This window comes from Syngnathoides biaculeatus, chromosome 4 (genome assembly GCF_019802595.1).
Source record: "Syngnathoides biaculeatus isolate LvHL_M chromosome 4, ASM1980259v1, whole genome shotgun sequence".
Lineage (NCBI taxonomy): Eukaryota > Metazoa > Chordata > Actinopteri > Syngnathiformes > Syngnathidae > Syngnathoides > Syngnathoides biaculeatus.
In genome coordinates this window covers 34,387,667-34,405,108 of record NC_084643.1, presented here as the reverse complement: position 1 = coordinate 34,405,108, position 17,442 = coordinate 34,387,667, and the positions used below count along the sequence as shown (strand labels likewise).

The 17,442-nt window shown below is 45.8% G+C and overlaps 1 protein-coding gene across 2 annotated transcripts in view; it reads left to right on the top strand.

The window, feature by feature from the left end:
• The first annotated feature begins 943 nt into the window (after positions 1-943).
• The window catches only part of cfap299 (cilia and flagella associated protein 299), an 89,174-nt gene continuing 72,675 nt past the window's right edge, over positions 944-17,442 (top strand). The window contains exons 1-2 of one of the 2 annotated variants that reach the window (XM_061818485.1): positions 944-1,118; positions 5,602-5,726. In XM_061818485.1, the coding sequence (XP_061674469.1) occupies positions 1,011-1,118; positions 5,602-5,726 (233 nt within the window). In that variant the 5' untranslated portion in view covers positions 944-1,010. The remainder of the gene's footprint in view (positions 1,119-5,601; positions 5,727-17,442) is intronic. The other variant, XM_061818484.1, reaches the window with a different exon arrangement.

Sequence of the window (17,442 nt, the reverse complement as noted above, 5' to 3'; positions counted from 1 at the left end):
GAAGGTTGTTTCGTGTTTAGATCATTTATATTTCAAAGTGTAATCCTGACTGTCTGCCATAATGTTAACACTTTGTGATTGCACATGAAGTATTTTTTTTGTACTGAAATTTTATAAGAAAAACTTGCAATCTACAGTATGCATGGAGAATTTACATGAAAGATATTTTACGAATAAAGACTTTTAAATGTTGCTCTCTTTTGATTAAAAAACCATGCATGGTGGCTGAGACTTCTGTGATAGAACTCCCCCCCGCCCACCAAAAAAAAAACAATAATACTGTAATCATTATGAGCATCGAGGTGCAAATATTTCACACAGAACAATCAACAGCTGGCCCAAATGAAGCGGGACGACTTTCATTTAAAAAACTAAATAAATATACACAAAATAAAGATCAAAGTTTTGAGCAGCCACCACATGGACATTTATTTATTTATTTAGGTTATTTACGCATGTCGTAGTTAGCTTTTTGCGACTTGACTTAGGCAGCGTGCTACGCACTCGAAGGATAGACACAGCTACAAACTGAACAACATTGTTATAATATTATAACATTTTTGGCGGCACGGTGGAGCAGCTGTAAAGCATTGGCCTCGGCCCAGCCTGTGTGGAGTTTGCATGTTCTCCCCGTATCTGTGAGGGTTTTCTCCAGGTACTCTGGTTTCCTCCCACATTCCCAAAACATGCATTAATAGACACTCTAAATTCCCCATAGGTGTGATTGTGAGTACGGCTGTAACCTGTGATTGGCTGCCAAGCAGTTCAGGGTGTACCTTGCCTCCTGCCCGTTGACAGCTGGTATAGGCTCCAGGGTACCCACTACACTTGTGAGGATAAGCGGCCCAGAAGATGGATTGATTGCTATTCAGTATGCGAGCGAGTCAATTTTTTAAATTTGCTTTCAAAGCGCTGCAGCTTTGATTGGTCCAGCCGAGTGCAACTTCCGCTTCCGTGTGTAACAAGAAGTCTCAGTGGTTGCCACGGAAACTCTACAACACACCGGCGAAATGGAGTCTCACGAAACGAGTGATTTACGAGACCCGGTGAACTGCTTTAAGGACTACGAAGATTATTTGGACTCCAAAGTCACGGCGATGGATTTGTTTTTCCTCAAAGTGAGATGAGTTTTCGTCGTCGCCTTAAAGTAGCCACGTGTGCATTTGTTTAATGTTGGTTTGCTCGCCAAAACTAAACTGAAAATGAATATAAATTTTATGATAGCTATCGCTGCACAAACAAAGCGAACGTTCATTAGATTTAAAAGTAAACATCACTAAAATTCTCAAAGGAATCTGACACTGAGCCTGCTTTCTTAATGTAGTTACTAAAGTTGCACGCGAGAGGGAAGCAACGCACAAGCGAGACCCAAAAGAGCAAAAGAACGTCTTTGAATGGTTCCTCTGTTGGATGGTGCTCCCAAATTCCACTAGATGGCACACTCGTGGATGATATAGTGGTCCACTTTGTTTTAACACCTGTGTCCACACAGGAGACCGACAGGCCAGATCTGACCTGCTAATCAGCTGTCGTCAATCACCGGGTCGGGCCGGGTCACCACCGCCACGACGAATGCCCGAGACTCTGATAAGTCGCCCCGCTGCCCAGACCTGTTTTTCCTGGCCACCGCTCTTTGGGGCTTTTCAGATGGTGGGAGAGGTTGCATTACAAAGTCATCACCTGGGCCGCCAGGATGGATGTTGCGGGTATGCGTCCAGCATAAAGAGAACGAGGTTCGGTGCCAACTTTGGGACTGGGGGATCGTTTCTGCTGAGCTGCATCAAAAGAGCGGTGGTGGGGGGGGGATCTTGAGTTTCCGGACATGAGGCGGCGAGCTGACAGGCTGCAGTGGACGAACTGACAGCTCGGTTTGCAGTTTGGACGCCCCAACGTCAATGACGCTCCGGCCCCAAGAACACCTGCACCAAAAGGCTCCGTTCAAGATTTGAAAGTACGCTTTGTGCAAAATTTAGCGCTATTAGTGCCTGTTTCCCCCCCCCCCCCCCCAAAAAAAAGTTTTTTTTTTTTTATAAACTCAAAAAGTGTGTTTCACATAAATGTATCTGAAGGAAAATAATAAGAAGTATCTGAAAATGGCAGAATATTTTTTAATAGAAGTTCAGATACTGACGATGCTCACCTGGATTTTAGGAACCGGAACACTCTAGCGGACAACATGTGAGCTCTGAAGCACAAAAATGTGCTACTTGCTTGGAAAAAATTGTATATATGTATAATTGTATATGTTTAAAATTAGCTGAAAACAACAGGACGTTTTCCAGAAAATAATTCCAACTATTCAAACTTTGCATTTTGGATGCGGATTGCAGGAACAATCAACTTAAGAACATATACAAAAATAACTAACAAAAGCTATGTTCAGGATTTGGAAGTACTTCTGTAAAAAAAAAAAAAAAAAAAAAGGTTAAAACCCAAACAAAGTCTGTGGAGCACATCTTGAAAATTTGCTGGAAACAGCGTAATGTTTGCCAAAATGGTAGAAGAATGGAGGAAAAGTGTACTAGTTCCCATTTTTAAGAACAAAGATGATGTTCAGAACTGTGGAAAGTACAGAGGAGTAAAGATGATGAGCAACACAATGAAGTTATGGGAAAGAGTAGTAGAGGCTAGACTCAGGTCAGAAGTATGTATATCCGAGCAACAGTATGGTTTCATGCCTAGAAAAATTACTACAGATGCATTATTTGCATGGAGGAGGCTCTTGGAAAAGTACAGAGAAGCTCAGAAGGATTGTATTTTTGTAGACCTAAAGAAAGCCTATGATAGAGTACCAAGAGAGGAACTGTGGCGGAGAGATATGTTAGAAAAGTACAGGACATGTATGAGGACAGCAGAACAGCGATGAGATGTGCCATAGGTGTGTCAGAAGAATTTAAGGTGGAGGTGGGACTGCATCAGGGATCAACCCTGAGCCCCTTCCTGTTTGCAGTAGGAATGGATAGGCTGACAGATGAGGTCAGACTGGACTCCCCTTGGACCATGATGTTCGCAGATGATATTCTGATCTGGAGTGAAAGCAGGGTGCAGGTGGAGGAACAATTAGAAAGATGGAGGCACGCACTGGAAAGGAGAGGTATGAAGATTAGCCGAAGTAAAACAGAATATATGTGCATGAATGCGAGGGGTGGAGGAGGAGGAGTGAAGCTCCAGGGAGAAGAGATAGCGAGGGTGGAAGACTTCAAATAGTTGGGGTCAACAATACAGAGCAATGGAGAGTGTGGTGAAGAAGTGAAGAAACGGGTCCAAGCAGGGTGGAACAGTTAGCGAAAGGTGTCTGGTGTTCTATGTGACAGAAGAGTGTCCGCTAGGATGAAGGGCTAAGATTATAAAACAGTGGTGATGCCGGCTATGATATACGGATTAGAGACGGTGGCACTGAAGAAACAACAGGAAGCAGAATTGGTGGTAGCAGAAATGAAGATGCTGAGGTTCTCGCTCGGAGTGAGCAGGTTGGATAGGATTAGAAATGAGCTCATTAGAGGGACAGCCAAAGTTGGATGTTGTGGAGACAAAGTTAGAGAGAGCAGACTTCGATGGTTTGGACATGTTAAGAGGTGAGAGAGTTGGTATATTGGTAGAAGGGTGCTTCCAGGCAAAAGAGTGAGAGGAAGACGAAAGAAAAGGTTGATGGATGTGGTGAGGGAGGACATGAAGACTGTGGGTGTTAGAGAGGAGGATGCACGAGATAGGCTTAGATGCAAAAAGATTACACACTGTGGGGATCCCTAATCGGGACAAGCCAAAATGAAAAGAAGAAGAAGAAGAACTGTGTGGATTAGTAATGGTTACTTTGTGAGCAAAATTATGCAGTAACTTGAGTAAAAGATTAATTTCTTAGATGAGAGGTAGTTGTTTTCAAGGTGGTCATTTACAGTGTTGTGGCAGAACTGCACATTTTAGTTGATTAAATAATGTAATTAAAAATATATGTAACGGTAATACCTTTCATTGCTGTGAGAAAATGTGCATATTTGTTACTTTGGACATTTCCATGATTACAAGTTTAGTTACATTCCAAAAATATCTGCTGAAGCGCGATTCCCCGCCCCATCTCTTTTACGCCTTCTGAAGCCATGGCTTGTGATTGGCCCTCTCTGGTCAGGTGCCAAACTAACCCAGTTTGTAACATGACAAATTTTTCCAAATATGACCACAAAGCACCACCTTGTGGTGCAATCTATTACTTTGTCTGATATTTGAAAAGGTTAGATTCATAGTTACACTTTTCTAAATGGAAGACTTTTTTCAGGGCACTCCGGTTTCTTCACACATCCCAAAAACATGCACCATTAATTGGATGCTCTAAAATGCCCCCAAGTGTGATTGTGAGTACGGCTGTTTGTCTCTATGTGCCCTGTGATTGGCTGGCAACCAGTCCTGGGTGTACCCTGCCTCCTGCCCGTTGAGAGCGGAGATGGGCTCCAGCACTCCCCACGACCCTTGTGAGGATAAGCGGCTAGGAGAATGGATGAATGGATAAATGGAAGATTCACTAATCTTTTTTTATCGCATGAAGTAATGTCTAAATCGTCCACATTGGTAATTACGTCAACATAGTAAGTTTCTTTCGGCTTGTCCCGTTAGGGGTCGCCACAGCGTGTCATCTTAGATGAACGCACATATTTCTTTGGCACAATTTTTACTCCGGATGCCCTTCCTGACGCAACCCTTCTCAGGTGACATCGTATCATATTTTCCTCATGCTGTACAAACTGTCTTCACAACAGTGGTCACTCAGACAGAAGATTTTATTTTATTTTTTTAATGTGAGCCATTACGTTACAACCAGTTCAGGGTGTACCCTGCCTCCTCCCCATTGACACCTGGGATAGGCTCCAGCACTCCCCACGACCCTCGTGAGGATAACCGGCAAAGAAAATGGATGGATGGAGGGCATAACATTATATTCTCGGGCAGCATGGTGGAGCAGCTGGTTAGACGATTGGCCTCGCAGTGCTCAGGACTGGGGTTAAAATCCCGGCCCCGTCTTGGCCTCGCGGTTCTTAGGACTGGGGTTCAAATCCTGGCCCCATCTTGGCCTCGCAGTTCTGATGGACTGGGATCCCTGCCTGTGTGGAGCTTGCAGGTTCTCCCCGTGCCTGCGTGGGTTTTCTCCGGGCACTCCAATTTCCTCCCACATCCCAAAAACATGCAACATTGATTGGATTGCCATTAGGTGTGATTGTGAGTCCGACTGTTGTCTCTCTCCATGTGCCTCGCGATTGGCTGGAAACCATTTCAGGGTGTACCCCGCCTCCTGCCTGATGACAGCTGGGATTGGCTCCAGCACTCTCGCAACCCTCATGAGGATAAGCGGCTCAGAAGATTGATGGATTATATTCTCAGTTTGTAAACCAGTTAGTTAATTGAGTTTCCTCTGTAAGTGAGCTGGATCAAAAACGAGTGGAAAACTGGTGCTAGTGTCCAGCATGTTACGTGTAACCCAACAATAACCCAATAAAACCTACATCTTGTTTGTCAATTGAAGTTCTGACTTATACTTCAATGCAATCTGCTTGAAAAAACGTTAGCATTTTACTAAATGCAATATCCAAAACATAGAATGTTCCGCTCTTCCAGAACAAGGAGTCGGCCCGCAAGCTGGTGGAGCACGGGCACAAGGGCACTGTGCTGAGTCTGCAGGAATTTGAGCAGCGGAAAGCAGCATCGCCATCAGCGAGCCGTTACCACCAGAACCAGACTACGTGAGTTTTGCTCTGCTCGGAGGCGTTGCCCGCCTTGTGACTAACGCTCAGAAAACCACCCGCGACATATCTGGAAGCACTTTCACGCTCTGAAATCTTTATCCGGCTGTGGCTGACTTCTGTGCGTGTGTGTACAGGAAGCTCCCGGGTATCAGTTTCCGCAACGGTTTCACTTCCAAATGCAGTCGCAAAACATCAAACGTACAAAATGATTTTCACACAAAATCCCCAAAGACCTTAGGACTATTGTATGAACTAAGTTTTGTTAGTTTTATCCATTGTACATTCAGTCACTCAGTCAGATGAAGAGCAAAAAAGTAAAAGTTTTCCCACTTGTTTTTCACAGTTAGTGTATTCATTAGCCATTCAGGTCAATGAATCAGCCCCTCCATCCCCCCACCCTTTATGTGTCTCCTCCTAACCAAGGATGTCTAACAGCTTCTGTCTGAGAAGTACGGGTGGGACTTTAATGTGTTAATTATGATTAGGGTTTGGGTCAAATGTTTTAGGGTTCCACAAGGTTCTGACAGTACTCTGCTGGAATCCTGGCCCATTCCTCCTGACAGAGCTGGTGTAACTGAGTCAGGTATTTTGGATGCCTTGCTCGCACACGCCTTTTCAGATCTGCCCACAAATTTTTGGTGGGATTCAGATCAGGGCTTTGTGGTGGCCACTCCAAGAAATTGACTTTGTTATCCTCAAGCCACTTTTGAACCATTTTGGCAGTATGCTTCGGGTCATTGTCCATTTGGAAGACCCATTTGCGCCCAAGTTTTAGCTTCCTGGCTGATGTCTTCAGATGTTGCCTTAATATCTCCATGTAATGTTCTTTATTCTTGACGATGTCTACAACATGATGCTGCCACCTCCATGCTTCAAAGTTGGTAAAGTGTTCTCAGGTCTACCAGCGTCCCCTTTCCCCTCCAGATCTAAAAGGTCATAAAGGCCAAACAGCTTCATTTTATTTTCATCAGACCCCATGTCTTGTCTCCAGAAGTTCATATCTTTGTCTTGGTGTCTTTCTCCAAATTGTAATCCATCTTTCTTTATGTTTCTTTAGGAGTAATGGCTTAATTCTCGGTGAGTGGCCTTTCATCGTATGCCAGTACAGGACTCATTTCACTCTGGATAATGATACTTTCTTACCAGCTTCATGCAGCATCTTCACAAGGTCTTTAGCTTTTGTTCTGGGGTTGATTCTCACGTTTCGGACCAAAACACGTTCATCTGTAAGACCCAGAGTCTTGTCGCTTTCCTGAGTGATGTGACGGCTGGACATTCCCATGATATTTATACTTGCGTATAATTATTTTAACAGATGAAGGTGGCACCTTTAATCATCTGGAAATTACACGCAAGGATTAACTAGACTTGTGGAGCTCCACGATTTTCTCACTGATTTCCTGGCTAGTTTCTTTTGATTTTACACTTATTTCAAACAAGGAAGCAGCGTGTTTGAAGTGTGGCCTTAAATACATCACCAGGTGTGCCAACAATTAACTCACATGTTGTCAGTTAACCAATAGGTGAGAGGCCCCGTAGCTCAGTTTTGAGAGCACTGGTTTGGTAAACCAGGGGTTGTGGGTTCGTATCCCACTGGGGCCTCCACTCCCTGAGAAGGGTTGCGTCAGGAAGGGCATCCGGCGTAAAAATTGTGCCAAACATATATGTGCGTTCATCTGAGATGACACGCTGTGGCAACCCCGAAAGGGACAAGCCGAAAGTAACCTCCTCGTTGTCAGTTAACCAATAGGGAGCTTCCAAACCCCCTTCCCCATGTTCTTCAACCACAGCATTTTTTGTGTATGTAAACTTTACCCCAAAGAATATAACATAAAATTCTCTTGAGAAATTCTCTCTCATTATTGTGGCATTTGACAAAATTAAATAATTTTGGTGATCCTGAATGACCAAAACAGGAGAGGTTTAGTCTGATTTTGATTTTGGACAGTGAGACAAAATGTGAAATGTGTGTTTTTCCACAGTGTATGTACATTTTTTGTTTCAACTCTATGTTGAGATTATTAGAGCACATGAACCACAGTCTGACCAAAATTGTTAAATACATGATTCTTTTTTTTTTTTTTTTTTACATCTGAATGTGTAAGGTTGGTTTCATTGAAAAAAATCTTGATAAATATAAATCTTCACGAGACTTGAAAAATCCTTGTATGTACCGGGGTGTTTTTAGTTAGTTGGCATAATTTTATCAGTTTGTCAGTCAGTCTGTCGGTTAGTTTCCAGTGTAGCGCCGAAGAAAAGGAGTGGGAGGCGGAGTGTTGAACACAGGAGCAAACCTCGTTTTATTGGAGACATCAACAGAGTGAACCCATTACGGCGGGAACTCTCTAACCCACTAACACCGGAAGTGTAACCAACAAGAACGTCCGTGCGGAACCTCGTAACCTAACTCGAGGTCCCGTGGATGAATTATGTAGACCACCACACCAGCCTCCCCAGAATTCACCCATAGTCAAAATCCCTGTGCCGTGGAGGGACGATGGCCCGACCCCGGCGGGTGTGCACTGCAGGGGCCGAGGCGGGTGCACAGTCCATTGAGTCAAGGGGTCAGGGCCCTGACGGGGTCGAGGGCACCCCGCCAGGTGCAGGGAGTCGGGGCAAAGAGCGCTGCCCCCGGCGTCGGGGGAAGGCCAACCCCAAAGGACGAGGACATCAGTCCTTCCTTGGGGGCGCACCTGAGGCTGAGCATGACCCACCAAGTTGACATTGACGTGGGTGAACCTCGTCTCGGGGACAGTAAAGGACTCCACAGGGGCTTTTGCGTGGCGATGCACCTTAGCACGCTGACAGGCCACGCATGAGTCGACCCAGGTCTGTACCCCGCGGTCCGAGGCCTGGTCCGCGCTCATACGGGAGAAGTCAACATCCAGATGCACAGTGCCGACGACTGCCCTGGAGAGGCTGTCGGCGACCACATTGGATTTGTCGGCGATGTGTCGGATGTCCGTAGTGTACTCCGAGATTAACGACATTTGGCGTGCCTGGCGGGCGGACCACGGCTCGGCCACCTTGAGCATGCCGACACTGAGGGGTTTGTGGTCCGCATTTGCCGTGAACTCACGGCCTTCCAGTGAAGAATGGAAGTGGCGGATCGCCAGCCACCTCTCTATCGAACTGCTGTATTTGCGTTCCCTGGGGACCAGCTGAAGGCGGAAAAAGGCAAGCGGTTGCCAGGCGTCGCTGTCTCACTGTTTGAATACGGCCCCAACGGCGTAGTCTGACGCGTCGGTGGTGATAGCGACGGGGGCTCCGGGTATGGGTGGGCCAGCATAGCGGCCCGGCTCAGCGCAGCCTTTGTGGCCCCGAAGGCTTCCACCCTCTCGACCAATTTATTCAATGTCCTGGTTGGGGGCCTTGCCCTTAAGAGCCTCATACAGCGGGCGTATGGTATGGGCCACCTGGCGGATGAACCGGCGATAGAAAGTCACCATCCCCAGAAACTCCCAGAGCACCCAAGCCTAGCGAGGTCGGGGAAAAGCGGAGACGGCCTCGACCTTTGACGGAAGGGGGGAAGCGCCGTTTTGTCGATGAGGTGCCCGAGGAAGTGGATGGAGGGCACCCCGAAAACACACTTCGCCAGGTTGATGATCAGGCCATGTCGCTCCAGTCTCGCGAAGATGTCCCGGAGGTGCTTCAGATGTTCTTCCTCCGAGGAACTGGCGACGAGGATGTCGTCCAAATAGACAAACACGAAGGGCAAATCTCTGAGCACCAAATTCATTAATCGTTGGAAAGACTGGGCTGTGTTTTTGAGTCCAAACGGTGTGACTACAACCGTCTTGGGAACGTCTGAGGGGTGCACGGGGACCTGGTGATAACCGCGCACCAGGTCGACCTTGGAGAACACGATTTTGCCCCCCAGGTGGGCCGAGAAGTCCTGAATGTGGGGGACAGGGTAGCGGTCAGGTGCAGTGGCGTCGTTAAGGTGGCGATAGTCACCACATGGTCGCCACCCACCCACTGGTCTAGGGACGATGTGTAGCGGTGAGGCCCAAGGGCTATCCGAGTGGTGGACGATCCCCAGGCGTTCCATGTTTGCAAACTCAGACTTAGCGACTGCTAGCTTCTCCGAGTCGAGCTGTCGGGCTCTAGCGTGAATCGGGGTGCCCTTGGTCTCAATGCGGTGCTCGACCCCATGTTTAGTAGTGGCAGAAGAGAAAGTGGGCCATGTCAAGCCAGGGAACTCACCAAGGAGGAGCTGATACTTGGCGCCATCTGAGAGTGAACTGGAGAGATCGCCATAGGTCACCTCGTTGTGGACACAGGCAACCGAGGAGAAAGTCAGTGTGTCTACCAGACAGCCCTTTCTCACGTCCACCAGCAGCCCGTGGGCACAAAAAAAAATCAGTGCCGAGGAGAGAGAACGAGACATCAGTGACAAAGTCCCATGTAAAGCGCCAACCCCCGAAACACAAGTCCACAGTTTATGCCATACGTGGGGATAGGGGAGCCATTAGCGGACAGTATGGGTGGCTCCTGAGTCCCGCCAGGGGCGTCATCCGCAGTGGTGGTCAGGACGTTCCTCTGGGCACCGGTGTCGCAAAGGAATTTGTGCCCGGAAAGGGTGTCCATGACGAAGAGCAGCCGGTTCTTCCCGCCCGCGCTCATGGCCACTACGGAGTGCGGGGTTTGGCATTTCCCCGTCGCGTCGTAGTTGCAAGGAGGGTGGCACCTCTTAGCTTTTGCGCCAAAACGGCGGTGGAAGTAGCACAAGCCTGTTAGCGAGCGCTGTCTGAACATGCGGCGGCATGTGTCTGAGAAACAGTTGGGCTCCTCCGCACCCAGCCGGTTAAGCATCATTTCCATGTGTTCGGAAGGTTTACTCTCCTCCACTCCATTAATAGCCAAAAGACTTCGGGCTCGCTCTGGCCGTGAAAGCTTGAAAACCTTGAGGAGGTGAGCCTTGAGCCCAGCATCTTTATCTTGGGCTGAGGGAGATGTGATGAAACTCACTGCTCTGGCTGCCATTGAGCTCCTGAGGACTGAGACAACGTGGTAATAACGCACGGTATCATCAGAGATCCCATGGAGGGTGAATCAAGCCTCCGTCTGCGTGAACCACGCTGTCGCAGACGTCTCCCAAAACTCCGGCAATTTGAGGATGGCGGTTGGCGGCATGTTCGGTTCAGTCTTGGAAACGCCAGGACTGAGGTCGGGGTCACCAGTGTAGTGCCGAAGAAAAGGAGTCTGAGGTGGAGTGTTGAACACAGGAGCTAACCTTGTTTTATTGCAGACATCAACAGAGTGAACCCATTACAGCGGGAACTCTCTAACCCACTAACACCGGAAGTGTAACCAACAAGAACGTCCCTGCGAAACCTCGTAACCTAACTCGAGGTCCCGTGGGTGAATTATGTAGACTACCACACCGGAATGATTCAATGAATACAGATTTGTTGATTTGAAATGAGATGTAGTTTTCTTTGCATTTAGCTAGCTCGCTGGTTGAGTTATTCAGTTGTTTTGGAGAGAAAAAAGTTATTATATGAAATAAAAGTAAACTATGCATAAATATAAAATACAAATACAGTGCCCTCCCCACTTTATTCAGCATGCTTTGCGACATGGTGGTGTGGCACTTGGGACCTACATAGTGCTGCAAAGCATGCTGGGAGCATATAAATAGAATTTAAAGTTCATGTTTTGTGGCAATTATTACGGGAGTCATTCTTTTATTTGTTTTAGTATTTTTTATGCTTACAAATGTCAAATTGCAATTGTTCCTCACTGCCTAGTGAGCACCATCATATGGTAGCTTGCATAGACACTAAAACACATGCTAGCATGCATGCTAACAATGTAAATACTATGTTTAAGTGTACTTTGTGGACAAGTCACACAGCATCAATTGAACATGCTGGAACTGAGTATGCACGTAAGATGCACTACATTGGAAGGCGCCATCTAATAATGTTGCGCCTGCCGTGTTTAAATGAAAATACGGTAAATTAAAACAAAAAAACTTGGGACACCGAAATCCGTAAATATGGGGGCCACGAATGGTGAACTGCGAATGGGTAAGGGCACACTGTACATACAAATAAATAGCCAAGTCTTTGATTATTCAGTTAACTAGTTAGTTATGAAATTAGTTCACCTATTTTCCCAAAGATTACAGCATTTTGCAAAGTGAGATGCCGCTAGTTAGTTAGTCCTTTGGTTACTTTGCAGAAATGTTGTCATTCTACTTGTGTGAGATTGGATATGGTTTTCGTTTGCAGTTAGTTGACCGCTGGTTCGTTAGTTAAGTGGTTGCTGATTAGATTCTTTTGCAACATGACCATTTTTTTTTGTGCGGTTTTAATTTGCAATTGGTAAGTTTGACTCTGTCTGTTTGTTGTTAGTTAGTCACACTTCAATTTGGTCATCTTTCATAAGGTGGCATGAGAAGCTTGCTTCGCAGTATACGTTCAGCGCTCCTCAGCAAACATCGCAATCAAATGTGCTCAAATTCCAGTCATGCAAAATCTAAATCAAGCTCATTCGTTTATAAAAAGTGTCTGAGAGTCTTATCACGCTCACAGTTGTCTGCATTCATGCGATTTGAAGCTAACATCCCCCACAATGCATTGCGTCTGGTTCGTGACTGTAATCAGGCTGATGAAGCGCCAGATGCTCCCGCTAGTTACAGGAAGTCAATTTATTGCTTCTTTAATCAGCGGAATGGATTACAGCTGCACCTTAACAATCAATTAGCCTTTATTGCCGTTTGTTCAACAAGAGCCGCCATGATGCTCCTTTCCTGTGGTGTGACGAGCTCTCCTGGCGGTTTTCCATCACATTTTGGGCATTTTCATCGGACCAGACAACGACAAGTATGGACTGGTCATGTCTTGCTGGATATTATTTGCAGTTGTTCTGTTTACAGTCCCATACATCACAGTTCATGGTTCAATTCCGTTTTTTTGCTGTCGGAATAATAAACATAGGGAACCACTTCTTAAGACCAAACTTTGAAATCTGAATTGTTTAATAAATCAAGTGTATGTGGCCTCAAAATTGTGAAAAATCAAGCTGTTTTCTTGGAAATGTTGTCGCCGCGTCCACAGTGTCTCTTTCCTCTTCTTTTTCCAGCCTCGCACTTTCGCCTTTCTCTCTGTATTCTGCATGCACTCATGGCCGACAATGAGACACTCGAAAGCAGCCACAATTGTGGGAAGCCCCGGTCCACATTGTTGCCGTCAAATCTGGCTTTTATTTCCTCCACTTATTATCCCCTCCACACACTTTTTCTTAGACATACTGTACGTGCATGCATGGCTTACAATGAGCTACTCAAAAATTTCTACACTGGTGGATGAGACAAAGATAATATCTGCAGCCCCAAGGGGGGCACAATTCCTGTAGGCCGGTCCCAAGCCTGGATAAATGCAAAGGGTTGCGGCAGAATGGGCATCCGGTGTAAAACTGTGCCAAACATATATGAGCATTCATCAAACGAGTTCCATAATGGATAGGTCGTGGCCCGGGCTAACTATGCCCGCCCCCGGCACTGTTAATCTGCAAGGCGTAGGTAGAAATTCAGATAATGTAGGTCGAAGACAAAAAAGAGGAAGAAAGCGACTTAGTTGGCAGAAGAAGAAGAGGAATGCACAGTCCCTACAACTCTGTGTACGGACTTTGAATGTTGGGACTATGACAGGAAAAGCTCAGGAGTTAGTTGACATGATGATTAGGAGAAAGGTTGCTGTATTGTGCATCCAAGAGAGCTAGTGGAAAGGGAGTAAGGCTAGAAGCTTGGGAGCCGGGTTTAAATTATTTGAACATGTAGTAGATGGGAAGAGAAATGGAGTAGGGGTTATTTTAAAGGAAGAGCTAGCTAAGAATGTCTTGGAGGTGAAAAGAGTATCAGATCGATTGATGAGACTAAAATTTGAAATTGAGGGTGTTATGTATAATGTGGTTAGCGGCTATGCCCCACAGGTAGGATGTAACCAAGAGTTGAAAGAGAAATTCTGGAAGGAACTAGACGAAGTAGTCCTGAACATCCCAGAGAGAGAGAGTTGTGATTGGTGCAGATTTCAATGGACATGTTGGCGAAGGAAACAGGGGCGATGAAGAAGTGATGGGTAAGTACGCCATTCAGCAAAGGAACTTTGAGAGGCAGATGGTGGTAGACTTTGCAAAAAGGATGGAATTGGCAGTGGTGAACACTTATTTCCAGAAGTGACAGGAACATAGAGTGACCTACAAGAGCAGAGGTAGGAGCACGCAGGTGGATTATATTTTGTGCAGATCTCAAGGAAGTTACTGATTGTAAGGTAGTGGTGGGAGAGAGTGTAGATTGACAGCATAGGATCGTGGTGTGTAGGATGACTCTAGTAGTGGGTAGGAAGTTGAATAAGACATTGGTAAAGCAGAGAATCAGGTGGTGGAAGTTGAGGAAGGAAGAATGTAGTGTGGCCTTTTTGAAAGAGGTGAGACAGGCTCGAGATGGACAGGAAGAGCTCCCGGAAGACTGGAATACTACTGCCAAGTTACACAGAAAGGCAGGCAGGAGAGTACTTGGTGTGTCTTCTGGTCGGAAAGAGGAGAAGGAGACTTAGTGGTGGAACCGCAAAAGACAGGAAATCATCCAAGGAAAGAGATTAGCGAAGAAGAAGTGGGACATGGAGAGGACTGAGGAGAGGCGGAAGGAATACATTGAGATGCGACGTAGGGCAAAGGTAGAAGTGGCCAAGGCTGACCAAGAGGCATATGACGACATGTACTCCAAGTTGGATACAAAAGAAGGAGAAAAGGAACTCTACAGGTTGGCCAAACAGAGGGATAAAAATGGGAAGGATGTGCAGCAAGTAAAGGTGATTAAGGATAACGATGGAAATCTGTTGACTGGTTGTGTGCTAAATCTGTGAAGTATGGCCCAATTATTTATGGTAATATAGATATTAAATATATATTACAGCTCCATGCATCTACTTGATCACCAACAAGAAATACAGTGCAGGTTTTTATTTGTTTTTTTGTTCTACGCCATTCAAACATTCTACACCAGGGGTGCTCAATGTGTGGAGTTTTGGTCGATCGCGTGACTGCGTGCCTCCCCCCCAAAAAGTAAGACTTCAGCCCATCATCCATCTCATTGCTTGATTCTGGTGTGGCGGATACATCGATTGCACGCACATAAAGGTGCGTTATAGAAAGTTGGCCTCCTATTTAGGGCCTCTCTTTTGCTTTCTCCACGGCAGTTGAGGCGATGCGCGTATGCAGGCTACTGTATACCCAATCAGGCAACAATGTTTATTTTACCGGAGACATATAGAAAGCATTACAGTACTGTACTGTACTGCACAAGATGCGATGCACTGAACCTTCAATAAGTGAACCGAGGAACGACTGTAGCATAGTTTCAGTTTTTCTATTGTGCAAGGTGGCACTTGTCAGGAGTAACTGCTGTTTTTTATCATCCACCCACCAAAGCTCTCTCGTAGCACCTGCCAAGTGGATCACTAAACACTCTCGACACAAAAGCCAACTTTTTCCTGATGGATCTGTTCGTCCACATTGTTGTTGAAGCGTTTTGCACCTGCGAACACCAAAGAGCAAACCCCCCCCCCCCACACACACACACACACACTCCTCGCTCTCCTCCTTCGCCCTGTTGTTCAGGGAACGTCTTTCACCTTCCAGCCTGGTGTCTTTTCTCACCATTCTGTCACTGTTTTTTTTCCTACCCCTCCTCCTCTTCCCTTTCCATCCGTCGTGCTCTCCCGGAGACCTTTAGTGCCTGCAGGTGTATAAATAGAGCTGTTTTCAATTAAGCCGGCCTGTAGCGTGCATCTGATCAATGCATGCTCTCCCCCCTCCACCCTCCTCCTTTTTTACCCCTGCACCTGTGGTAATAAAATACGCGGGGGAGTGGAGACGTTGCCCTGCCGTTGGCCCGACTCGGCTCTCCTCTCATCTCAAGGACGGTACGCTCTCTTTTTTTTTTTTTTGCCAGCACTCTAAAGAAAGGAAAAAGAAGGCAAAGAATAAGAAAGAATGAGGAGAAAAAGACAAAACAGAGAAGCTTCCATTGCAGTGAAATTCAATAGCAGGGAATGGATAGGATGCTTAGTTGTCGTTGTGTGCTTATTTGGTTAACAAAAAAAGAAGAACGGGACGGAAACAAGAATCCAATGTTTCGACTCGGGATGGGAGCCCAAATTGGAGCCAGAATTAAATAAATACCACTGACTTTTTATTCAGGCACGTTCAACCTGGAGACCACCTAGCGTGACTGACGGTTCACATTACTTCCCCAGGAGCTTTTTGCTGTGTAATGGAAATGTAGTTCAGCAGGCTGTTGGATGTGATTAGATAATGATGTCTTTGGGCAAGTCACTGTAAACAATTGCATGTTTGTGATCAAGAGGCAGTTCCATCGTTACATTGAAGTGTGACAGCAGCTGCAGTATTAGGCTGAAGAGCGACTTTACTGCGCATGGCAACTTCTCTTCTGAATTTGCGAGGAATAGACAACAGGTTTCAAATGAGGGTTTCGACCACTGATTACAGTTTCAAATTGGAGATCGTTTCAAAAAAGTTGGTTTTTTAAACAAGGGTTAGGGTTTCAAGGAAGGCATAGGGTTTCAAATAAGGGCTAAGTTTCCAATTTTTCACTTAAAGCCAGAGTTAGTTTCAAAGTAGCCAGTGTTGGGGTGTCAAACAAGGATGAGGGTTCCATATTTGGGTTTTCAAATAGGGTTAGAATTTCAAGTCTGGGATTTAGTTTCAAAGAAAGGTTAGGGGTTTTCAAACTAGGGTTAGGGTATCAACAAGCTTTTCTCATCCAACAATGGGTGGATTGATGGCTAATGTTAGCCCATCCCTCAGTGCTAGGTTAGCTGGCGTGCCGTGGTTTGTAAACTTTCCATCACGACTTGCCCACAAGTCCAAACCACAGACAAAATGGTTTGTCCATTTGTCTTTTTCTTTCCATCCACCTCAAAATTGGTGCTGTCTCCCATTCATCATCAGTCATTGTGCCATGTCAAAGCAGTGGCTTGCACACACCGTGCCGACACGTTTAGCGGAAACAACTATGGCAGCTGACATGACTGACGAGATTGAGGTGATTGACGAGACTGACGCGATTTATGACACGGACGGGAATGTCGTGACTGACGTGATGTGATGTGATTTGATTGATGAGACAAGCGAGACTAACAAAGCTGCCGTAACTGATCAGATTGACAAGATCTTTCTTGTGTGGTTGTTTTGGTTCTTTTGTTGATTGATTTGTACGGTTGTTTAGTTTGTCTTTCAATAATTAGTTGTCATTATCTATTTTCGTTGGTGATTGCTGGTTGTCGGGTTGCTTAGAAGGTCTTAGTCATTTGATTGTTGGGTCTTTCAATTGGTAGGTTGGTTTTGTTGGTTACTGGTTGTTTGTTAGGTTGGATTAGATGGTCTTGGTAGGTTAATTTATGACTGCGTTGATTCGTTGTTTTTATTTTATTTTGTTTACTGTTTTGGTCAATTGGATGGCCAGGCTGAAATGGAGGCTGATTGGGCATAATTTATCACATATGGTGTATACAAGGTTAGTTAAAACAGCATGTTGGGTGGGGTGGGGGATAAACAGCAATAAAACAAGCAGTGTAGTAATTAGTGCAGCTTTCAGATCTTGTCAATGCAAAGTCCTGACAACAGCAGCCTCACTTTGATCATCGCCACTTAGCACCTAAGAGGAGGACGGGAAGGAGAGAAG